A 26,693-nucleotide genomic window follows, 5' to 3' on the forward strand; every position below is an offset into this window, starting at 1 on the left:
TCATCGGGGTACTAAAGTTTCAAAAGTGGCCTCGTCTAACTAGGATGGGATGTTATTTCAAATCTGCCGTGTTTCCTGATTTAAATATTTCCGCCTCTCAAACTTCTTGCATTTTGCTTTTTTTATTGCAACGATACAAAAAACAGGTTGACGACTTCTTTATCTTTAAACCCCGGAAATCCTCAATTTGGTGGACGTTGTGAGGTTGAATGAAGTGAAGAAGGTAAGAGATCCTGACTATTCAGATTTGATCACTAAACATAGACAAAAGGTTTATAAATTATTTTTTTGCACGTTTGTATGGAAAATTACCACCTTTTTCGTACAAAAAGATATAAATTTTAAGATCTAAAAGATTTCTCTTTCAGAAAGAGGATTATATGTGAAAAAAAATCTAAAAAAAAACACTTTTACTGCTTAGAAAAAGTTAAAGTCTGTATTTTAATATATTGATTCCGTGGACATTTTAAGGTTTGGCTGACTTATAGATGTTACTCTCTATTGCCCAGTATTTTAAGTTTGTCGTACTCATGAGAAATAAAAAACGTTCGCACTCAATTCACCCATATTTTATGTAATTTAGAACATATTTTTATGATTAAAAGTGTTTTTTTTATTCGAGGATAATTCCATAGCACTGATCGATTTCCATGTTTCGTATTTTTTTAATAAAATTTTTAATCCGAGTGCTAAATGTTTAGTATCGCTGGTCGGGTCGCTTGATTGGTCACCTGATTGATGCAATACGGAAGGGCACATCCATCGAGACGTATTTTTCTCAGAGAGCGGCCAGGGTTTGTCAAACTTTTGAGGCTTAGAGAAAAAAACCCTTATAGATTACATTTATTAACATATTATATTAAAATTATATAAAATACGGAACATGTTAAATGTGTTCCCCAGCACGGGAAATCTCAGTGAAGGAAACATTATGAAACATAGTTATGTCAAAAAAAAGCGTTTATATGCAGATTAACTTTTTTGAATACTGTCATACAAACATGATACGTTACGAGTAGGTGTGGCTTATTCCCTCTTCATGTACTTACGCTACATTTAATTTATTTTGGAGCATTCTCTAGAATTTCATAATATTTCAATTTAATGCTCTACTTTGAGAAGCTAGTATATAATACCTAGTAGCCAATAAATAAGCATTATAAAAACAATCGTAATCAAAATCGATGTGTGACGTCACACGAAAATGTAAAGATCATGCCTTCAAGGATAACTGCATGAAATGTAATCATCACGCCTTCAAGGATAACTGCATGAAATGTAATCATCACGCCTTCAAGGATAACTGCATGAAATGTAATCATCACGCCTCCAAGGATAACTGCATGAAATCAATTATTATTCAGTAATAATAAAACTAATCAGACGATAAAAACAAAACACACATTTTTATGTTAACCTTAAATTGCAAGAAATCTATCTATTTTGCAACCGAAAAAAACTCGGTATACGGCTCCTTTAAAAACTGATGTTTGACACTTTGAAACTTACAAAAATCTTCTGCAGGATCAACTAGAAAATATTTCTGAAACACACTTATTCACCAAAACATGAATTTTAGACTATCCCCCAGATGAAGATATAACTTTCATAATGGGTGGAAAAACAACAATAAGTACCTACATAATTTAATTCCCACTGTTTTGTAGAATCCAAAAACTTTGTTGTTTGACATATAATTAAATTACACAAGCACTTTTAAACAACTAATTTATTTATTTTTTTCACCACCGGTTTCGCGTAGATCCGAACTTTAAATTAGTTAAAATTAGCTGTAGTTTATATTTCTACCCTGATAAAATTTGTGCCCAGCGAAACCGGTTGGTAAAGAATTCTTTTTTAAAACAGTAAATTGTAACAAATTTAATTAAATGAATTATGATTGTTAATTGATGTTAGTTGAAACAAGCCACAGCAAAATGTAATATAATAATAACAGCCTTCATTCCAGAATGTGGGGAGGTTAGTGCAATCTTATACATCCCTTAGATAGTACTAGTTTAAATACATTCATACATAGAAAAAAGAACATAATCGTATTTATAAATAATAATAAAAAATAAAAAGACAAATAAGAAATAGATTTTTTTTAAATAAGGTTTATGAAGGACGGCTGTATTTGCCTTATGGTGTATATCGCCAACTTTATATACTCGTATATATGAGAAATGCATAGAGAACGCGCGCCCCATTTTTAACATCTTGCGGTCTGGACATCTTCCATCTCACTTGTGTGACATTTGAGTTTTGAAAATCGAATTTATATCCCCCACTAAAAGGAATTCCGACCACCAAAATAAATTCCCAAATCTCTATACGGCGCGGCGTAGCCCCTTGCGCCGGCCGCAAGTAAATTGGTTTCCCAATCCAGATTGATCTCATACTGAGGAATCTGAGAAAGGATGAAAAGCACTTTAGATTTAGGCTGAATGATGCGCACTTCGCGATCACATTATTAAATGAAATCTATTCGAGTTATTTACAATGACCTTCATAAGCAAACTGGAGCAATATAACTACCTACTTATGCCAACAAATTTTCGAAATATTTTTGGCCGTCTGAATATTGTTGTTACTGACCTTCTATGAAGTTATACAGCAAGATGTAAATTAATTAAATGAAAACTTTTGTGTTTACTGTTCACAAAAAAAGCATCAAGCTAAATGAATCTTGCTTAAGGCGATGCACTACGTCGTGTAATATTTTAAATTGAGCCGCTATCAATAACCACCCTTACGTAGATGGCGATAAGGTTTAAATTCCCGCTTAACACCATCCGCCTGTTTTGATTTATGCAAGAAAAAAACATGGCCAAAAAGTGCCTTTTATTTTATTTTGTGGATGTTCAGGCATAAATATTTAATTTTTTTCCGATCATTTTATAAATAACTTAATTCGCCATATTATACAATAAAATCATAACCGAAAATGTGTTCGCAAGTAGGAGATTTTGATCTTTAAAGCAGTTTTCAAAGGCCTATACATTATTTTTTTCTGTGCTTATAAAAACACTTATATAAAAAATACTCGTTCTTTTGACAGATCAAGATGTATTCTACTTGCGTTATTTAATTAAAGCATCTGAAACATTTGTAGGCGACCAAATTTTCAAACCAAAAACACATGATTTTGCATTACTACGTATGGCATCGCCTTAATTGAAAACCAAAACATCAATGGACCAGTCACGATTTAACTTTCTTACTCCTAAAATCTTCCAAAATATAACAGTACAAATAAAGACAGTTGCCAAATAACACAGAATCAAAAAAGCTATAGAAATTTTTTTAATAAATTAATGTGATAATATTAAAAATCTATTTCTCATACGCAAATAGATATTATGTATCAGAAAAATAATGATGTATTATTCTCTAACATGTCCTTTTCTGTTATATTTTCTCTTCTGTTCTCTCTGTTGGTATTTTGATTTGTTGTTTATATTTCTTTTAACCTGTTTTTTGCTTGTTTTACATGTATACATATATATACATATATAAATTACATTTTATTGTTCAACATGATAAAGGCAGTCGCCTTGTAGGGTTTTTTTTGATACATCACTCCCTTTTTATGTTAATACCACACAAGAGTCCCAACTGCTCCCAACCGTCTGGAGCCAGTGAGGCTATGGCTTCCCCAATTGGGGAATGTTGTGAGGCTGAAAGTAGTGTGAGGAGAATGATATGCGGAAGAGGAAGGTGGGAAGTACCCGGCTATTAGGCTAAGATCTGGTCCCAAAATATGGCTAAAACATTTCAAGCAACGTTTCAATTCTGAAAGGTGGTCTTACATCAGGACGATCACTGTATATATATTTTTTAAATGAATAAATTGTGAAATAACACAAATTAATCAATTAAAAATTATTTGGCTACGCTGGTATTTGAACCCGCGACATCCCGATTGCTAGTCGAGAGCCTTACCTCTCAAGGCCATCAAATAAATTAATATTAATGAAATACCAAGTATTTTATAAATAAATAAATATGCGTACATATTGCACTTAACACATGTTTGCACTAGGGCATCGTTATTGTCATATGCATAAACCCAATCTCCCTCAAAACTGTCATAAGATTACCAACCATTCATGCTCACGGACTCTTAACATATCTACATCAAGTACCAAAACTGTCATAAGATTACCAACCATTCATGCTCACGGACTCTTAACATATCTACATCAAGTACCAAAACTGTCATAAGATTACCAACCATTCATGCTCACGGACTCTTAACATATCTACATCAAGTACCAAAATTGTCATAAGATTACCAACCATTCATGCTCACAGACCCTTTACATACCTACATCAATTATCAAAAATGTCATTAAATTATCAAAAATTCATGCTCACGGACCCTTTAACATAAACATATCAATTCACAAAAATTGCTCATGCAATATCCTAAAAATATCTATCGAAATTGAATACTTAGGGGTTATCATAGACGATCAACTGCGCTGGGACGTCCATATCAATTCCACAACCGAAAGGCTCTGCAAATTATGTTACATTTTTTAGTATCTCAGATAAATCCTTAATCTAAAACACTAAGGATTGGTTGTTTCGTAGAATTTGAACAATTCATCAAATTTCAACGTTCATTTTCAGGTTCTGTAAAAGATCTATTCAATTTCTGTTATAATATCATTATAGGCTAGTTGCTTGACAGAACTGAAATAATAACAGAACTTGAAAAAATCTTTCATAGAACTTGAAAATTAACTTTGAAATTTGAAGAATTGTTCAAATTCTCCGAAACAACCGGTCCTTAGGGTCAGTTGTCAGAATTTGAATAATTCATCAAATTTCAAAGTTATTTGTCAAGTTCTGTAAAATTTCTGTTAGTATTTTAGTCATATGAAACAACTGGCCAGTAAGAATATAATGATATAACTTGAATAGAACCTTTACAGAACTTGAAAGTGAACTTTGAAATTTGATGAATTGTTCCAATTCTATGAAACAACCCGTCCTAAAATGTGTTTTCTTTCCACTTTTTGAATCAATTACTACATATGGTTTTCTGACATGGGGTGTTGTGCAACATCAATTCTTCATCCCATGTTTTAATTTAAAAACTATTCCTAAGGATAGTATTCAAATATCACTGCTTGCATGACAGCACCGATGGGAAGGTTGTGCAATATCAATTCTTCGTCGCATGGTTTTAATTTAATAACTATTGCTAAGAATGATATTCAAATTAAAAAGTTCACAATAATTATACAACAAAACTGTATTTACGGAATTCGCATGTAGGTGAGACAGAGCGCTGGGATGTTGGGCTAAATGAAACAATTTTTCCTTTCAAATTTGTATGGAAGGCCCTTCAAATTTACTTCTCTATTCTACACTCTTTAACAATTTTAAGTACGACCAACAATCTTGGCTGGAGCCCCACAATACTTGATAAACCCACTTGATTCCGCGTAAATGAGGGTAGTCCGTCTGATTGACAAACCATCTAATGCACAGACGAAATGTAAGCATGCTGAGTCTCTTCTACGGGTATTTTAACGAAGCCTGCTCTAAGGAGCTAGTAGCATTTATCCCCGTGCACCAGTGCGCGTACGAGAAACTCGACATACACGAGCGGAACCGTTCACAGGTGATGTTAGCTCCATGAGAACAAGCTGCTTCTTCGATTCGTTTTTGTATCGTATGTGAAACTAGCTACTGCCATCCGTTTTTCCTTCTTCAAATAATACAGATCTCTTCAAGACTCGCATTAATAAATCCCTTCCTGTAGCCCCTATCTTAACCTGCAAAGATTATACTTATTTTGTTTCTTGTATTTTTATTTCGTGTATGTGTGTTATTTTTGTTTATTGTAATCATATTTTTATTCTTTCTTCTATTTGTTCTAAATTATGCATCGTGTCAAAATTATACCTCTTATTATATGTACCTACGTAAAAGTTTTACGGGCGTAAAATGAATAAATTAAACATAAATAATTAACTAGAGCAGTGCACTCTACTGGTATTTCTGTTCCCACTATCCTTGTGCTTAGATTCCGCCCACCTAAATTCGTTTCCTTATTATATTTCTATGCTTTCCCTACTTGAAGACAATTCGTATTAATTTTTATTTAAAAAACATTCCCACTATGCGGAAAAACACAACGTACATAGTGCTATTCCTTTGTGAATTTAGATTGGTTTGTACAAATTTACACTGAGCGAAATAAGATTTTCTTTATTCAAGCTTCATGAATAGAAATTAAATTAAATAATACATACTTTAAGACTGTTCGTATAGGTATGTACTCGTAGGTGGTATCGCAGAATTGAACTGCATTGAATCATATAATTAGGTTAAACTCCAGATATATAATTTTACAAATACCTATGTTGAGTTTTTTTTAAACATTTAGTAATATATTCACAGTCCTCCAGTATAGTATGTGTTGGTGTTACATCATGATTTCTTCGTGTTCTTTAATTTGGGAGGATTTGGGTACCACCGCCCCGGGTACTATTTATTTGATAACCAACACCTCTGCCATAGGTCACCCCAAGTGACCGGGTGCGGTGTGTTCAGGATGCACCTGCCCACCAGCTGTGGATCGGGAGAGGCTGATTTGGGGAGACCCTTTGACCTCTCCAACTGGTTTCTCTTGACCCATCGTCTTGCGCCGTAGTGGAAGGTATAGATCATTCGTCCGTCACTCCTGGACACACTGATCCCTAGATTCCTACCCACCCCTCATACTTTCTTAATTCCTCTCGCTCTCTCTTTTCCTTAAATAGACCCTCCAAACAGCATCACTAAAGATGACATAGGCCCTAATAGAAATTATTTTCTTTAGGCCCTCCTGTATGGTATTAATGTTAAAAAAATCTTGACAATGTTTTTTTTCTTAAGTCCTCACCTTCATGTTTGTTGACTATGTTTTTTACTTAATTACTCACCTTCATGCGCACTTGAAGTGAAACAACACAAAACTGCGCTATATAAATACTATGTTTTTTTTTTTTTTTTTAAACTTCCGATTTAGTTGTCCGGGTTAAGTCTTCCCCAAAGGAAAAACTTAACCCTTCCACTCACTTTTCCACAAATGATTAGCTAGTCAATCAACACTATGTAAGTGCATTATATAAGTAAAATAAATACAAAACAATACAAGAACAACAACACGTCAAATCACCAGATATCAAATGGGAAAAAAAAAATTCACCGTCTCCAGATATTTTCATATCAGAGGGATCGGCTCGGTAGAACTTCTAACAGGGCCTATAAATCCTACTGATCCCTCAACATAAATATTTAAAAAATCTTTTGTTATCCTACATGTATTCAAAATGACCGACTTTTGCATCTTTATATATAAATTTTTTGATAGATCTAATACGCCTAAATTTTTAATTAGAGAGCTAGGTATAATGCCAGTAGCCGAAATAACGAATGGTAATATTTTTATAGTCTGAGAATGCCAAATTCTTTTTATTTCATTTCCTAAATCTGTGTATTTTCTTATTTTTTCACTAACAGATTTTTGAATATTACAGGAATTTGGAATAGCAACATCAATGATATAAGTAATTTTTTTAATTTTGTCATGTAAAACTATATCGGGTCTATTATGACTAATCGCTCGGTCTGTTAGTATAGTTTTATCATAATATATTTTATAAAATTCGTTTTCTAAAAATGAATTTGGTTCGTATTCATAATATGGTACTACATTACGGCAGTCAATCAAGTTATGTTTAATTACCAAATTTTGGTGAATTATTTTTAAAACTTGATTGTGCCTAAATGTATACTCGGACGGTGCTAATATAGAACATCCCGATATAATATGTTCTATAGTTTCCGGAAAGGCCAAACATTTTCTACACAAATCATCAATTTGATTTGTATCTTTGATTATATGCTTTCTATAATTTTTAGTGTTAATGACTCTATCCTGAATTGCAAGCATAAATCCTTCTATTTCTGCGCTCAACTCTCCAATACTCAACCATTTGTTTGACTTAATTTTGTCAACATACGTTTGGTTGAGATAATTGAAGTGTTTTGCGTGTAAAATTTTATTTGACCAGGAATCTAATAATTCCTGGTTGGGATTTATAAAAATGTTGGCATTCTCATCGTATAAATTTAAAGGTGTAATATTTCTATCTGCCTTGCAAATTATTTTGTGCATTTCTGAGCTATGAGCTTTCCTATGGAAAAAAGTTCTTAGCATTTCTACCTGATTATGTTTCAAAGAAGTTATTTTGACTATACCTCTACCTCCTAAATTTCTTGGTAAATTAACTCGTTCTATAGCTGAATTTGGATGATGGCAATTAAACTTTGTTAGCGTAGTTCTAATTAATCTTTCTAAGTTATCTAAATCTGTATTAGACCATTTAATTATGCCAAATGAGTACGTTAATAGAGGTATTGCCCAAGTATTTATTGCTTTTACTAAATTTTTAGCAGATAGATTGCATTTTAAAATTTTCCTTATCCTAGTTTGAAATTTAATCCTAATATCATTTTTAATACTACTATGGTCTAATCTATTTGATTGTGGGTATCCTAAATACTTATAAACCTCATCCCTTTTCATACTAGTAATTTGGAAATTTCTAAATATACTCTCGTCCCCATCTACAATTTTGCCTTTCTCTATATGGATCGTTCTACATTTATCTAAACCAAATGTCATTTTGATATCATCTGAAAAGTTTTTAACTACCTCGATCATTTTCTCTAAATTTTGTTCAGAATTCGAAAATAATTTTATATCATCCATAAATAATAAATGCGAAATTGTACTACTCTCCCTTGTATTACCCTTAACTTTTATTCCAAACTTGCTTTTAATTAACATTTTAGATAGAGGATTCAATGCTAAGCAAAACCAAAGAGGACTCAATGAGTCTCCTTGAAAAATCCCTCTTTTAATTGAAATGCCCGGTATTACTATTTTCTTACCTTTTAAATTGATAAGTAAATTGGTATTCCAAAAGGACATAATATTTTCCAAAAAGCTAATAATAATGGGGTTAATTTTATATATTTTTAATACTTTGATCAGCCACGAGTGCGGGACACTATCGAAAGCCTTTTGGTAGTCTATATAGCAAGTATGTAAATTACGTTTTCGAGTTTGAATCTGTTTTAGAATTACAGAATCGATAACTAATTGTTCTTTACATCCCATATGTTTTCTGCGACAACCTTTTTGTTGTTCAGATAAAATATTTCTTTCATCTAAATGAGTATATATTAAATCTGTTAAACAAGAGGTTAAAATTTTGTATATTGTCGGTAAACATGTAATGGGTCTGTACTGAGAAGGATTATTAATATTTTCGCTTTTGGGTAACATATAAGTAATACCCTTAGTTAGAAAACTTGGAAAATTTTGAGGTTGACTGACAAATTTTGAAAGATTTTTTGCCAAAAGAGGATGTAAAGTAGTCAGACGTTTGTACCAAAAATTATGTATCCAATCGCAACCCGTGGCTTTCCAATTATGAGTATTTTTAATAATTTTGGTTAACAATTCAACCGATATATTAGAAAAACTCATTTGTTCAATACCTGAAAAATTGAGTTCTTCATTTTCTATCCATGGAGTTGACTCGTTATGTTTTATATCTTTACTCCAAATTTTAGTCCAAAAATCGCGCATATCTGATTCAGATGGTAACGGAATATTATTATTCGAAATAATATTTTGTTTATCGTCAAGTTTGGAATAAAATATTTTTTCATTTTTCTGAAATAATCTATTATTTTTTTTTTTATTATACGTATAATTATATCTTTTTAATCTACTAGCTTTTACGCCTAATTTTTGTTTTAATAAATCCAATAAATCATTGATTATATTTTCATTATTATGACTATCAATGTTATAACCAAATTTTCTACCAATTTCATCTACATGTCTCAAAATTTTCCTACTTCTATTTCCATTTTTATATTCTATTACTCTAGCTATGTTACTTCTTAAAAATACTACATCATTTTCTTATCTGATCTGCCATTCTGGTTTACTATAACTATATGATCTATCGTCAGAGGATGATAATTTAATTCCTAACTTATTACAAACAGTAATCGCACTAGCGTATACTATTGTATGAAGATCTAAAAAACTAATTTCGTCAAATATGATTTTTGGTATTATTATTATTATTATTCATGTTTGTTGATAATGTTTTTTTCTTAATTCCTCACCCTCATGTTTGTTGACTATGTTTTTTTTCTTAATTACTCACCTTCATGTTTGTTGACTATGTTTTTTTTCTTAATTGCTCACCTTCATGTTTGTTGACTATGTTTTATTCTTAATTCCTCACCTTCATGTTTGTTGACTGTGTTTTTTTTATTAATTACTCACCTTCATGTTTGTTGACTATGTTTTTTTTCTTAATTCCTCACCTTCATGTTTGTTGACTATGTTTTTTTTTCTTAATTCCTCGCCTTCATGTTTGTCGACTATGTTTTTTTTCTTAATTCCTCACCTTCTTGTTTGTTGACCATGTTTTTTTTCTTAATTCCTCACCTTCATGTTTGGTGACAGTTGTGTTACTTCACAATTCTTAAGATTTCCTCTACTTCATGTTTAATTAGCCATATTTTTACATTGTTTGCCTTGTTTATCTCCGTGGTATTTTTATTTTCAATTGAAACGGCGCGGGTGTTATATAATTTTGCAACATGAAATGTTTTTTCTGACCAAAATAAATATTTAATTTTGGGATATTAAGTAGATTTCAGATTTTCGTCCTCGTAGTGTAAGATATGTTGAAAAGTAAGGTACTTTCTTTCCTATAAATTTGAGAACTTAGAGCATTTTTTAAAAGAATTTTAAAATACTTAAAACGCAGTATTTAAAAATTCTTCTGATAGAGTTCTTATTATTAGTTTTACCTTTAATTTACTATTTTATTTCTTCTGATTGTTGCAAATTTTATTTTGAAACACCTACACAGATTCAAAGTTCCAACACGAGACCAATGGCAGCAAAATAATTGCAGATAACGATAATACAATAATTGCCTTAAAATTGTTGTGATTGAATGTCGCAAAAAACGGGAATGAACCAAATTCATCAAATCACCAATAGTTCTCCTTAGATAACTACGTACTTATACTCGTATATTCTTCATTTGTACAATATCATTTCATTTTATCCTGTTTGTAATTTCATACCGTTAATTCTAACACAAATAGGAAAATTAAACGAAAGCAGTACATACTATAAACAGATACATGACAAGAAAATAAAATGCAAAGAAACTGAAATAAACTTTTTCATCCTATTTATTTTCATGATATCTTTTTTTTTATTAAAATGATTTAAATTGAAGTTAGTGTCTTAAACAATTATACGTGAAATAAAAACGCGTGTTAGTGTTAAAAAGGTGGAGAAAAATAATTTTTAGGGGAATATTTTTAAGTGTTATTGAAATATCAAAAACATTTTTCATAGGTTGCAAATTGCAAAATGTTGGAAATGGTCAGATTCGAAAGGTTTATATCGCACCCTTTTTACGTCAAAACCTGGTAACTGACTTCAAAACGAGCTGCTTCTGTCGAATCACACACAAACCAACCGAATCAGTAACCGGATTACATATCAACATGTCAATTCAACATACCTATGGTGAATCACCAAATAATATAAAGTCAGAAAATTGATGATACAAAAACTATGTTAAATAGGTAGTTAGTTAGGGTGACCGGAGAAATCATCAGAATGATAATTCATCACTTTTTTAACTTAGGTTAGGTTAGGTAAAAGAAAAATTTTCATCGTTTTTAATGACTTTATATCACTTTTTAAAAGTGTGGTGAATTGTCACTGTGTTGAGTTATCATGGAACCGTTAGTTAGGTAACATAGGTTTGTATGTTAGTTTTTTATCGCTTTTAATGTCTTTATATTAAATTATAAAGGTTTTTTGAATTTTCATTGTACTTGGTTCGTAAAAAATTTAAATATCTGTGCCTGAACTTCGCAAAATAAAATGAAAACACTTCATGGTGATGTTTTTTCTTGTAAAATCGAAGCATGACATTCAGCAGGAAATTTAACCTTATCGACACCTAAAAAGGAGTGTTATTACTAGCGACACGAGACCAAGAACGACGTGGTGCATCGCCTTAATTTACAAATAGATGGCATTAGAGAATTCTTTGAAAGTAAACTGAGGGGGCGTAACCTAACTCCGTCGTATGATATATTCAAATTATTGTTTGCATAATATTTTCCCCAATTGAATGGAAATTTCCCCAGACGTAATATCACTGCGAAATATCTCCCTAGAGAGAGAGCAGAGAAGAGTGCGGGAAGTGTTGGTAGTTTGGTAGCAGAGCTGAGACGATTGTAGAGTGTAGAATTGAGTATAGTGTACGAGGAACGAGAACGAGGTATGAGGTACGAGCTGCCTACGAGGAGAAGAGAAGGGCAAGGGGAAGCGGCAAGGCGGCGAGATCAAACGCTCTTGAATAACGTAATAATAATAATTATTACTACAGATCACTGGAGATCAAAGCCAGCCGACAAAGCAGCCTCGCCGCCACGGGCCTTTTTTCCAAATCACTTCTGTCTAACCTCCTCTAAATGGTGTAAGCTACCAACCACCGACAGAACTATACTACGACTACAGGAACACCATCAAATGTATTACACTCTATTCATGTACTAATCACAAGGTTGTGTAATTATTATACAGGGGATATTTCACCATCTTCTTGATAGATTGTATGTAGGATAACGCATACTGTCGATTTACGATTTTTTTTTTTTTAAATCCGATAAATTCGTTACTCGAACCTATGGATAGTAGCTATCGGATGAGTTAGCCGAGTTTTCTACAAATTGAGAGTATTTATTTGTTTAATTATTAATATACGTTATCCTGCAGATAATCTATCAGAGGATTGTGAAAAAAACCCCAAAATCTGATAATTCGTTGGTACTTGCGAATAACCTGATTTTTTTATGTGACTCCTCACAAGACTGCCCCTGCCTGTACAGTGTACAGACATGGGAACTATATCGCCACCTGGTTGAGCAGGCGTGTGAGACCGGTTAAGGTAGGGGCTGAAGTAATGAATTTATTAACGTGGATCTTCAAGAGGTCTGAATTATAAAAACAGATTCCGGTAACCCGTTCCACAAAAATGAGTCGAAAAAACGACCCGTTTTCATGAAGCCAACATTAACTGTGAACGGGTGATTCGCTTGTGTAAGTCGAGTTTGTACCTGCACCGGTGTGCAGGAGATCAATGCTGTTAGCTTTTTAGAGCAGGCCCCATTGAAATACCTTTAGAACAGTCTCATTGCGTTCATGCATTAAAGAAAAACGGTAGGTGAATCAAGATCGGTTTGACCAAATTAACCGTTTGATTGTTAACATATCATCACCTGATCATGGTGTTTATGACGTTTTCAAATTAAATACAGTTGTCAGGATTTTACCAATGGAAAGTAAATGCATCAGTAACCGTATTTTTACATTTAACATAAAATAACTAAAATGCCTTTCAAGGTTATTCCCAAACACCATCGAATTGGTGGACAATTTATGGCTAAATTTGTTGTTCCTGGTTACTTGACCAAATTTGTGGGCATGTGTTGACAAATCGTGTATCTAACTCCACAATTCCAAAGATTTTTACATATTTTAACGCGTAACAAATCAATTTTTCCGAGAGATTAACATTTTTAACTTCGATATTTCGAAATAATTGTTTTTGGTGATCCAATACCATACGATCATTATATAGTGACTGTGTATCTGTCTCACGATCATATAGTGATGAGGGACTATGGGAGAAAAACGTAAATCTTAAAAGATTTGGACGACTAATTTTTATAACTGGCTCATTAGCACTTAATTTCAACTCTTATTAAATGTTTAATTTTATTTTTGCACTGATGCTCAATTTCTGACATTAATGTTACATCACAATTACTAGGTCGAAATATGAAGGAACGAAAATAACTGCGGTTAAATTACGAGTATATGTAAAGTATATACTTAGCTATTTTGTAAAATAAACTAGCTTATTGGAATCAAACAAATAGTTTACTTGTTCTTGTCGTTCTATTTGAGATGCTTCAATCTGAATGACATCGGGCAGTGGGATTCTTGTATGGTATTCATATTTAAAATGGTTTTACCGAAGAAGAGATCATTTTATCAAAAATCATGGGACATATATTTCAAATAAAACAACAGGCTATTACAGAAGACTTGTGAAAGCTTTTTAGCTAATTTACGACTTAGCCTTAGCGTTTATTATGTGAAGAGAGCTATTACAGTCTCAGTCGTCGTATAGTAGTCTCCAAAATAGACGAATATTCGAAATATATATTAGAAATTTCATAAATAACTTTAAACTGCACTTTTTTTAAAGAGGTTGTTCACAATTCAAAGTAATTAAAGAAAAAATCTTTCGGCAGCTAAAAGGTTTGTTGATCATTCCTTATTCATTGCAAAACTGTGTCAAATGAACTTTACTACCGTACGAAAAGGAAACAAAATTATAATATTATATAATACCTCGTGATCATAGACATATTCCTATGTCTGTGCTCGCGATGTAATCCAATCTGGGGACCTAACTTAATTTAGTATGCAAATCGACGTGAACTGTTGTTTGTTCGTTGGCGAACTGCATGCTCCTGTCATGCTCGGGAATCATAATTTTTTTAGGCTAGAAATAGTCGCAAACGTACCGTCGCGGTCGGTCGACCGACGACATATCGCTGACGAACTGGACCGATGGTCCTCGTATGCAGCGCATAGCGAGTCGCGAAGCACTACAGCTCTCATTCATTCACTTACAAGTGACCGACATTAGGTTAAAAATTTTCAAATTTTTTTTAAAGTTCTCGTAGATATTTGGCTCAGTTAGTGTTTGGCAAAATTAAAGTTAGTCGATTTGTTTCCAATCCGTCACTTGTTATTTGTTGATATCGAGAAATATGATCGTGATAACCCTGTAGTTGTTGTGTTGTAGCTATAATATATACTTAAAAGCGAACTAGAGTTGCCTAGCCTAGCGCGCAGCTCGCAGCTCGGTGACCACGTGGGGATTCTGACAATAAAAAGAAACGAATGAATTCAAGCTCCCATCTGCGGTGTTTTTATTGAATAACCGTGAAATCTACGTTTATTTGATTCAATCACACATCCGTGAATAAAACCATATTCTAAAGCCGATTTACAATAGTTAAGCAGGTAGGCACTAACCGAACAAAATTAAACATACTTACATTTAATTCCTACCTGGTATAAATCGAATGTATTCACATATAAGAACACTCAACCCTACAGAATATTATTTTTTTTAAAACTACACTTAATTTAGATCATCTATCTCATCTACTGCCAGTTAATATATTTTTATTTTTCAATAACAAACTTTCCTTTGGTTTTCTACGTCCCTGTACAGCTTGAGTATATGTCATTTGTAAATACAAAAAAGCTAAGTTGTATAACTCGAATTCTTAGATTTACTATCGTAGTTTGAAAATAATTACATTTAATAACAAGGTAGTGATCAGCTTGAGTGATCATAGAACAACATCACATTCCTTTGTAAACTGTATTTCCTTAACGAATTTCTACGAATCTATTAATCGTTTTGTAATAGCTGCTCCGTCGAATAAATAGCTACCATCTCTTACTCTTTCTACTGTGATACATTATTTAATTTCCGTTTGAAGGTTGCTGATTCTACTAATCGAACATGAAAGCTGTGTTTACTCCGATTCTTTGTGTAGTAATTTTGTTTTTCTTATTTTCAGATGTATTTCCTCTGGTTCCTATTATGCAGTACAACGGCAAAGCATTTGCAAATGCCAGACACCTCAGACAACCAAAGATTACCATCTTCATCATCATCTAAAACGTCATCATATTCATCAGAATCAAATACGATTCCACTATCAAATTTAGGAAACAATTACGATGTAGAAACAACATTCATTCCGCCATCGTCAATAGACTCAGGGGGGAGAGAAATAAATGAAAACTGGGATGAAGACAGTGAACTTCAAAGTGGGATAAGCAGTGGTCTTTTAGAAAGACAAAACGTTGTTTACAGAAGACAAAGTGAATCTAATACTAGACAAGATGATTTGACTCTAGACGCAAGTGACTTGAATAAAAGACAAAATGTTTTGGGGTTAGTGGAAAGTGAATTGTCCAAAAGACAAAATGACATTTCTAGTAATGGAACGCAGAGTAATGAGACGAGTAGTAATACTGACGATTCCACGGAAAGAGATGTTGCGTCTTCAGCGAACGAGAGAGGATCAGATGATATAATTCCTTCATCTACTGTTGTTAGTGTTGACTCGAATTCAATTCAAAAAGTGTCGTCAGGAGAAATTGAGAAAAGCGATGATTCGAGATCTCTCAAAAGAGTGTTTCTTAGCAACCGGACAATAGTCTGCAATGATGGATCTCAAGCTGGGTACGTATTTATTTTTCTTCGTAAAAATACAAGTATTATTTGCAATAATTTTTTCAGAAAGTATTTGACTCTATTAACACATTATACGAATAATTCTTAAGCAAAAGTTTGTTTCTTTCAAAGGCATAATCTTTAGATGTTAACTTTATAGCATTAAAAATCTGTTGAAATTGAAATCATTTTGTGTAATAATCCACAATTCTTGAATTTTATTTGAATGTCTATCCAAAAAGATAAGTTGTTAAATTACGACAATGTTAAATATGTGCGAGTTCGTGTGTAATTTCGGTTCGTGTTTTATTCACTGATCTGTTTAATTTAGTTGGTTATAATCCAAGTCCAAATATTAAATATCTTTTCTCATTTCTCTTTGAATCCTGCTTAAATTAAAATGGTTCTTTTTAGTTCTTAGTACGTCTTCACATGAGAGAGAAAAGTTAATGGGGTGTCTATTTTATTCTTTGCCCCTGCGTATTTGATTTGAACTCGGTTTGTGCTTAATTTAAAAGTCGAAACATACAAAAGTTTATTTGAACCTTGTTGAGAATCTTTAGGAAAGCTCCCTAATATAAACAGAAGAAAGAGACACGACAACCATTTTGTTTCCGACTACAGACTTTATAACAGTATTATTAGTTTACTTATGGGCTATATTTAATGTTTTTCATCAAAATATCAAGTTTTCCCCTCTCTATGAACCAATATCCAAGAAATTTCCTTTTTCAAAATTTGCTCGAATACTTCTTCATCTCCAAAGAGTCCAAATTCAAAACCATCAAATTTATATCTCTTCTGATATTGAAAAAAATGTTAGCCCATAGTAAATACCTTCCAATATTAATAATACGTCCAACTCTAGTGAAAAGTTGCAATATCTACAACGCTGGCCGCCAGAGACGTTAGTGTAGCATATTGACTTTGACATTCCTTTCAATGGCGGTAAATTGAGTTTATTTTGTACTCGGTGACATTACTTTGCGCTTTCTAATTTATATTTTTATCAATATTGATTAAAAAAAAATAAACCAAAAGTATCCCAAAAACTAGGTTCTGTATGTGTACATGGATGTAATAAAAATTAATAAACAACAAAAACAATGTCGTTTTCAGGATGCCACAAAACTTTAACAGGTTAGTTGTTGAAACATAATACGAGTTTGTTAAATTCTATCAACTAAAACATTTTTTGTTACAGTATTTTGTAACATTTCTAACCCATAAAGACAGAGTTTATTATTTTTCTATTTCTCTTATTTATTAAGTAAAATAAAAAAAAATATTCCACACATAAAATCAATTAATATGTATGAAAAAGAACCAAGGCGCACAACCCACGCCGCTAGGAGGTACTAGTGTAACATTTTGCCATCAGAATCTATTGGAAATTTCAGAAGTTGGAGGTATTATGAGTATTATATGGTATATTTGCCTGTCGATCTGTGACGAACTCAATTTTGCTTTGAATGAATTTCACAAGATCATTAGAATCACAAGCTTAAAGTACCTACCTATAATGTGTGTAATATTTTTAACAGAAAATTATTGTAATTATCTTTTTCAAAATTGGAACCGATTTGTCAAGAATTTTTTCACTTTTTTCATTTTTAGTTTAATAAAATCTAAATTAACTTTGATATGCATCTACCCTATATATTTAAATTCAAATACCTAACGACCGTTCCATAATCGAATTCTAAAATTGCTTCCTTTTGAATGCTGGTCAACGAGATAATGCTTATTTTCCGTGCCATATCTTACATCTCTTTAGAAACGTGCCTTGCGTTCAACTCATTTACAATAATTTCTGTCCGGTAATAATATAAACGAAACCAGCCATTAAAAGTCTAGTAAAAAATTCTTATTTACATATTTTCTTTCCAGATAATTCCAAACCCAGCAAACTCTTTGATTTCAACTTACAATCTTTTTCTATTAATCTTCATAATGAATATTTTCCCTTCAGACAATGTTTAAAAAGACGAATATCTTTTTTTTTCTTTGGCACTTTATTTTTTTTTCATCAATTTTGATTTTTATGAGGCTTAAAAAAAAGTTTTATTTTGCATCTAGAAAACTTCGTTAGAACCTGGATGATTTTTCGCGTATAAAAATATTAAGTTAAAAATTTACCATATTGAGTCTTTAATATTTTTTCATTTTTTATTTATTAAATTATTCCATGTGTTATTTCACAAGTAATAGTATGTAGTACTAGCACAGTCCGGTGGAAATTCACGGGATATTATAATTTGTAGGATTTGTAAAGCTGAAATTGAAAATAAAAATAAAAACTAAAACTAAAAGTTAAAATATTAAAATTTAATGAAAAAAAAGTTTCGCGGCCTTAAACCTATCCTATCCAAACCCCGATCAACTGCTTGGAAGGCAACTATGATGACCATTACACCACCAACTATTTTACGAACGGCGGCATAAATTCTTTATAATATGTACTGAAAATATTGTCGGTTGAAAATATACAAAGATTATCTGAATTCTCGACAAATCTGACCAAATTTTGAAAATCGCAAAAAAAAGAAATTCTGTTAAAAATTATATATTATAAGTAGCTACTTTATCGCTAGTCTGAATTCCTCACACAATAAGTTCCACTTTTGAAAATGACACTTAAATTCAAAACAAATCCAAAAGTGTTCCAAATTCATTTACCAAGTTACGCAGGACGCACAGACAAGCTAACTTAGTTTTTTTTTATGATTTGATAATAACAGTTTAGGAAGGTAGATACTATAAGTAGGAATCTATCTCCCTGACCGCCATACGGAATCGAAACGTTGCTTTAAATGACTCTAGCCATGTTTGTTGATCATATCTGAATAGTATATAGTAAACGGAGAAAAATGATTGATGCTGATTTATTAAATAACTTCTTCAAATTATTGGTAATCCTGTAAAAAACGGGAATGCAAGCCACTTCATAAAAAGGTGCTAGTCCTTGTAAATTCGTGATAATATCGGAATACGTGTTCATACACCTGCGTTTCTCTTAGTAATATATCATAAAGAAATGAAAATATGTTATAATTTTTATGAACCTGTGTTCGGACATCGTGACAAATCATTAGTATTTTACTTCATCAGGATACCTATTGTTGTATTCGTACAAACAGGTCTCCAACTCGTCTTGTAAGGAGTTTATAAATAATTGGTTCTTTTAGATTAATCAGGGATGTATTAATACTCCGCGTATTATAATGGTGACTCGATAGTCGACCTAACTAGAAGCTGGGTAATTGGAATCTGAATCCGTAAGTTTCTCTGGGAGCCTTCCCACTGGCCTTGGCGACTACTGGCCACTGGCTCCATCTTGCAGACTTCCATCCACACTGCCATCTGTGCGTGCATCTATGAAGCTCTTACTTCCCAAGACCTATCAATTCATTCAATTCGTTAATGGCCTACAATCCCGTTCTTAACAGGAATACCACTAATTTGAAGAGATTTTTAATAAATTAGCAATATTTTCTATCAGTAAGCTTTCTCTGTGACTCTTGTGTGTTTGTTCAACGTCAGTGATTCGAATCGACAATAATTATTTTATAATATTGGCACAATTGTCGGTGATAGAACCTTATTTATTTCTCAACTCGTGTGTTGTTCTTCCACGTTAGGTATTAATTGTGTGGAATATAATCTAATTGTTTCTTAACTGTGTACGAGTGTTCCTGAAGATAAGAGTCGTGGGGCTTTATTCGCGCGTTTGGAGTAATTAGCTATTCAAATTGTGCTTTCACTGGAATTGCGCCCACTAAATTTGCATCATTAGTTAGAAATTTACCACTTCTCTCTAGGTTGAAGGTTGTTTCTAAAGAATATGTATCATATTTAATAATTATCTAACATAATAACCATCACAATTTAATTTGGGAGCCCCCGCCCCGGGAACCATTCAAGTGGTTCGCTACGTTTGGTGACTTAGCAGGGGTACCCGTGGTTCATGGGGTTGAGGATTGTCTTGATCTTGGTGGCGGATGCGTCTGATCACCTACCGTGTGGCGGGTGCTTTTTACATCTCCGGCAGGACTCTCTCGACCCATCGCACTGCAGTTGTAGGAATGGATTCAAACGTCCATCATTCCTATACACACATTCCTAGACCTTCATCTCCTTCTTTTCCTAAAAAAAACCCTCCCCACAGCATCCCCAAAGATGACGTTATTTCTGAGGGAAATTATTTTCACAGAGCCTCCTAAAAAAAATCTCGCCTATTCTCAGCGGGGGTAGGCAGAGTGGCTGGACCGCCGAACCACTCGGTTTTGGCACGTACTCCTTTTTTACATTTAAATACATACATCGTCTCACACAACTTTCTTCTGTTCTTGACACAGCCCGACCCAAGTATTTGATCAACTTAATCGTGTCATGTCTTCCTCGAGCGTCCCCGATTTCCTCTAACATTTACATTTGCAATATATTATTATCCTTACAATCCATTCTTCGTTTATCTGCTCTGTAGGCCTATACCATACAAGAGTTATTTACAAAAGACGACATTAATCTCATACTAGACAAGATGATTAGACTGTGGACGAAATTGAATTAAATAATAGCCAAAATATTTTGGGTCAATGGAAAGTGTTGTTCATCCAAAATTGTATATCTACTCTATTAGCCCAAACCATATAAGCATAATTTCTTAATATTCATAACGTTTATATGTCTTGATTTCTTTCCGTGTCAAAAATGTTAGCAATTTACAAAAATTTTAGCATTTGACCGTGTTAAAAATGTTGGCATTTGACCGTGTTAAAATGATGACGTTTAACGGTGTTAAAAATGTTGGCACTTAACCGTGTTGTAAATGTTAGCATCTGACCGTGTTAAAAATGTTAAAATTTTATTTGTCAAAAATGTTAGCAATTAACCTGTAAAAATGTTAGCATTTGACCGCGTTAAAAATGTTGACGTTTAACGGTGTTAAAAATGTTGGCAGTTAATCGTGTTGTAAAAGTTAGCATCTGACCGTGTTAAAAATGTTAAAATTTCATCTGTCTAAAATGTTAGCATTTGACATTTTTAAGTAATATAATTTGATATTTTTAATTATTATTATTGAAGATACTACAAATATAAAACAATTATTTTTACTGCTTAAAACCAAAATGTTAATTTCTAAAATAAGTCTTCGATCTACCAGGAAAACATACATAAAAACAGCACTTAAACAAAACCAGTATCACATCCCTTTTATAAGTTGTTTGTTGTTTTTCTACACCAGCTTGCTCCAGAGGTCTTTGAATATAATATAATATAAGTCCCCTGGAAGACTCTTAGCTCTCTCAGGGAGCTTTATGGAGGCAGTAGCTTTGTGTTAAAGCTCGCAGCCTATCGCTATTGTTGAGAGCTTTTACGGCGTGTCTCTGTTGTTCACTCGCTAGCTTTTATTTCGCATGAGATGAGCTTTGTTAAAAATTTTCGATTCGTTGACGAACTTTAACAGCTGTGTCAATCAATGTAAATAACAAATTTGCATAGTCAGATAGCTGGTGATACTCAATCGGATGTTGGTGAAAATTGTACGTACCTACAACCATCTTGTTTATTGTGTATATCTCTAAATAGTATAAAATAAAGTTGCTATTTTCGTCTGTCTGTTTGTACGCTTCGTTCTTCTAATCTACGTAACGCATTTTGATAGAATTTATACTATCATTTAGAAAATTTCTTCCGTAAAGTTAATATAAATAATGTAATCGAGACGTAAAAATATTTTCGGGCGCTTACATTGTTAACGCTGGCTAAACCTTATGAGATACATTAAAATAATGTTCCACGGAATAAGGAAGTTGAGTCCATTTTTTTTATTTTTTTTTATCAATGTTCGCATTCAAACTTAAATACTGGTATTTTTTTTTTTTTTTTTAAAGTTTGTTTTCATAGTTAAATTAATTCTCAAAGTTTAAATTTTATTAAGCCCGCCAAAACGAACGGAATCCGAGCGGTAACAGGCGGGGTGTAGTGTGACGTCATTAGAACTGTGAAAACCACGTCGCTTAAGCATTATGTATGGAAAAAAATTTAATTCTTCAACAAGGAATTCCAGTAATTTTTTTACCAATGTTAACCGTCTATTATAATTGATGTTATTAAAAAAAAAAAGAAAATTGATTAAGATTTCATAGTTAAATTAATATTTTAAGTTAGAATATTTGCTTTTCACGCCCGATACGGTACTTGTACGGTATCGCCGTCGCTACTTGTTGACGTTCCCCGCGCGAATTCAGGACCACCGCGCAGAAAAGTAAAGACCGAAAGTAAAATAACGGTTTACAGCCCAGTTCACTGTGAGACTTTTCTGAGCGGCCGGCGGCCTGAAGTGTATCACATGCTATGTGACATGTATAATAATAAAAACATCTAAGTTATGCAATAAACAACATATTATTATAAAGCACTATACGAATATGTATCTTTAGAAATCCATTTCATATAATAATAATAACAAATACGTACATATATTTGACAAACCCAAATAAACCTTTGGCCTATACACCTCTCTCATCTAAATCGACCATCTCTCATGTAATAGAAAGAGATGCACCATAGGTGTTCCGTTGTACGTACAAGTCACGACACATGTGACGACAGAATTCTTTCGACCAATCGTGGAGCGTATACAGTCTATTGCTATTGAATTCTTTTTCAAGAACGTTTAACTAATTCTAAGAATAATAATATAGAAATATATTTATATATTTAGAATCGATATTTTTTGATCTACATGAACATATTTTTTATAAGTCAAAATATTTTTCACTCAACTTCCTTATTGTATATCAAAGGCCTACAGAAAAGTCCGCGATTGTATATGTCTACATATCTCCTAAAGTTAACCCCCAGCAACGCCTGGTTCAAGTCAACTAGTTTACATATATCTATATTAAAAAACTCATTTAACATTAAAATACACATCAACTTCTTAAAACACTTAATCGGCAAAAAATAAAATAATGTTTTAATAGCATACTTTGAAGATTCTTAGCTTTGTAAATGCTACGTCTAAAATATAACAGGTGCTCCAAAAACTCTAAGTTAACTGTTTTTTAATACTTTATCTATTCATTTTATTTGTGTACATAAAAATGCAACATTACATGTGCTATGATAACACAATGACAATTTAACACACCTTTAAGGCGATGCCATACGTAGTAATGCAAAATCATGTGTTTTTGGTTTGAAAATTTGGTGGCCTAGAAATGTTTCAGATGCTTTAATTAAATACTGCGAGTGGAATACATCTTGACCTTTGAAATAATCGAGAATTTTTTAGATAAATCTTTTTATAAGCCCAGAAAAAAATAATGTAAAAGGCTTATGAAAACTGCGAACCCATTTTCGGTTATTATTTTATTGTATTTTGTGGCAAATTAAGTTATTTATAAAATGATCGAAAAAACATAAAATATTTATGCCCGAACATTTACAAAATAAAATAAAAGACACTTTTTGGCCATGTATTTTTCTTGCATAAATCAAAACAGGCGGATGGTGTTAAGCAGGAATTTAAACCTTATCGCCATCTACGTAAGGGTTGTTATTGATAGCGGCTCAATTCAAAATATTACACGACGTAGTGCATCGCCTTAAGAAGTGATATGAAGTTTTTGAGAGCGATAAAAAAAACTAAACCATAAACGCGGAGAAAAATGAGCATTGTTAATTATTTATTAAGAATATCTTCAAATTATCGGTAATCCGGTTAAAACGGGATTACAGACTTTAACGAATGAATTAACAGTTAAGTAACCTAGATTTTATTTCATCACTTTTTAAGTTGTGTTGAACTGTCATTTCACCACTTATCCGGTCATCGAATACTGAAAACCTTGTTCACCAATCATTTTTTATTTTATTATTTTTTTCGTGTTTTACTGGTGGGTACTGCGGGATTTAATAAACATCTTTGCGTAACTTTTAAATTATGCTATAACATTTTATAAATATAACCGGTATCTAATATATTTTGACATAAAGTATTTTGGACCAAATTCCCAAACAAGTCCCCGACCCCTGAACTAAAGCATGGCTACATATCAAGAAAGGCCGTCCCTTGGGTAAAGCCATGTCCTCACGATCAGAAATAAAACTAAAAACAATCTCAATAGATAGGTATTTTATTTATTTTTCTACAATAAATTGTAGTTTCCTATGCATCCCGTCTGCCACCGCTCGCGCTCATGGATGTGGATCGCGTGGTGCATCCCTAATACAAGACTACCCCACTATCACAACCCCTAGCCCTAGTCTAGTCTCTGAGGGCTGTAAATCTTCACTGGAAGGCAACCAACCACCAGGGGTGCCACACCACGATGTGTAATTTGTGTGAGGCACTCGCGCGGCTAAACAAATCTAAATAAATTCCCCGAAATTCCGTGTAATTTTAAATATTATGTAAGGCAATTCTCATATACGTATGAAAAAAACATTTGATGAAAAAAAACACCAAAAAATTAGCATCAAATAATTCCATAATTCTAAGTTCAACTCACTGAGTATTGATACTAGGAAATTGAAAAATGATTATTTTTATACCATAAGTCTTCTGAACTAGTTATTTAGTGAAGGAACTATTTTAAAGAATGCTTCACATCACTGAAATAAGTTAATTTGCTTTACTATTAATTTTTTCATTAATTCTGAAAATTTTACTTTTTTAACAAGTAAAGATGTACTGTCTTATTTATAATTTTATAATATACACAGTTGTCTACTAATCTTAATTCGAGCATGTGCCTAGTTTGGTAGTTGAAAAGCATGCAAATACTTTGTACAAAAAAAAATTACATGAATTAAGAAAAATTAAAAATACATTTCATTTGAAAGAAGCGGTCGAACACCTTCGTTAACTCGTGCTTAGTTTACTAGTGTTCCTTGTAATGCCTGGGGTAAAATACCTAACGCGGAATCTACGTCGGCTGATATTATTTTCGTAATAACTTACTTATTTTTTTGTAAATTAAACCGTATTACCAAATAATCTTAATTTTAATATTATATTTTATTTAAAATATCGTTTAATCAATCAGTTTAATCTTTATTTCTTATATGGTTTCTATAATAATATACATTTTTAAATTTTCGTTTTACCATAACATGTCATTTTCTACAAAATATTATTTTGTTAATTTCACATAAATCATGTACGACTACCATAATACAGGCACGAGCCTAGTATGGTAGTTGAGAAAATCAATAAAATTGTAATCTTTGAAAATTAATTAAAAATGTTTATTTTTATCATTAAAAAATTATATAATAAGGAAGTTGAGTGAAAAATATTTTGACTTATAAAAAATATGTTCATGTAGATCAAAAAATATCGATTCTAAATATATAAATATATTTCTATATTATTATTCTTACAATTAGTTAAACGTTCTTGAAAAAGCATTCAATAGCAATATACTGTATACGCTCCACGATTGGTCGAAAGAATTCTGTCGTCACATGTGTCGTGACTTGTACGTACAACGGAACACCTATGGTGCATCTCTTTCTATTACATGAGAGATGGTCGATTTAGATGAGAGAGGTGTATAGGCCAAAGGTTTATTTGGGTTTGTCAAATATATGTACGTATTTGTTATTATTATTATATGAAATGGATTTCTAAAGATACATATTCGTATAGTGCTTTATAATAATATGTTGTTTATTGCATAACTTAGATGTTTTTATTATTATACATGTCACAAAGCATGTGATACACTTCAGGCCGCCGGCCGCTCAGAAAAGTCTCACAGTGAACTGGGCTGTAAACCGTTATTTTACTTTTGGTCTTTACTTTTCTGCGCGGTGGTCCTGAATTCGCGCGGGGAACGTCAACAAGTAGCGACGGCGATACCGTACAAGTACCGTATCGGGCGTGAAAAGCAAATATTCTAACTTAAAATATTAATTTAACTATGAAATCTTAATCAATTTTCTTTTTTTTTTAATAACATCAATTATAATAGACGGTTAACATTGGTAAAAAAATTACTGGAATTCCTTGTTGAAGAATTAAATTTTTTTCCATACATAATGCTTAAGCGACGTGGTTTTCACAGTTCTAATGACGTCACACTACACCCCGCCTGTTACCGCTCGGATTCCGCTCGTTTTGGCGGGCTTAATAAAATTTAAACTTTGAGAATTAATTTAACTATGAAAACAAACTTTAAAAAAAAAAAAAAAAATACCAGTATTTAAGTT

At 32.3% G+C, this 26,693-nt stretch overlaps 1 protein-coding gene across 1 annotated transcript in view; it reads left to right on the forward strand.

Moving 5' to 3' along the window:
* Positions 1-26,693, forward strand: part of Notum (palmitoleoyl-protein carboxylesterase notum) — a 100,106-nt gene that overhangs the window by 60,104 nt on the left and 13,309 nt on the right. Inside the window, exon 3 of the mRNA XM_089637540.1 lies at positions 16,350-16,475. Within this exon, the coding sequence (XP_089493666.1) occupies positions 16,350-16,475 (126 nt within the window). The remainder of the gene's footprint in view (positions 1-16,349; positions 16,476-26,693) is intronic.

This window comes from Hesperophylax consimilis, chromosome 11, assembly GCF_061612785.1.
Source record: "Hesperophylax consimilis isolate HC1 chromosome 11, BYU_Hcon_1.0, whole genome shotgun sequence".
NCBI lineage: Eukaryota > Metazoa > Arthropoda > Insecta > Trichoptera > Limnephilidae > Hesperophylax > Hesperophylax consimilis.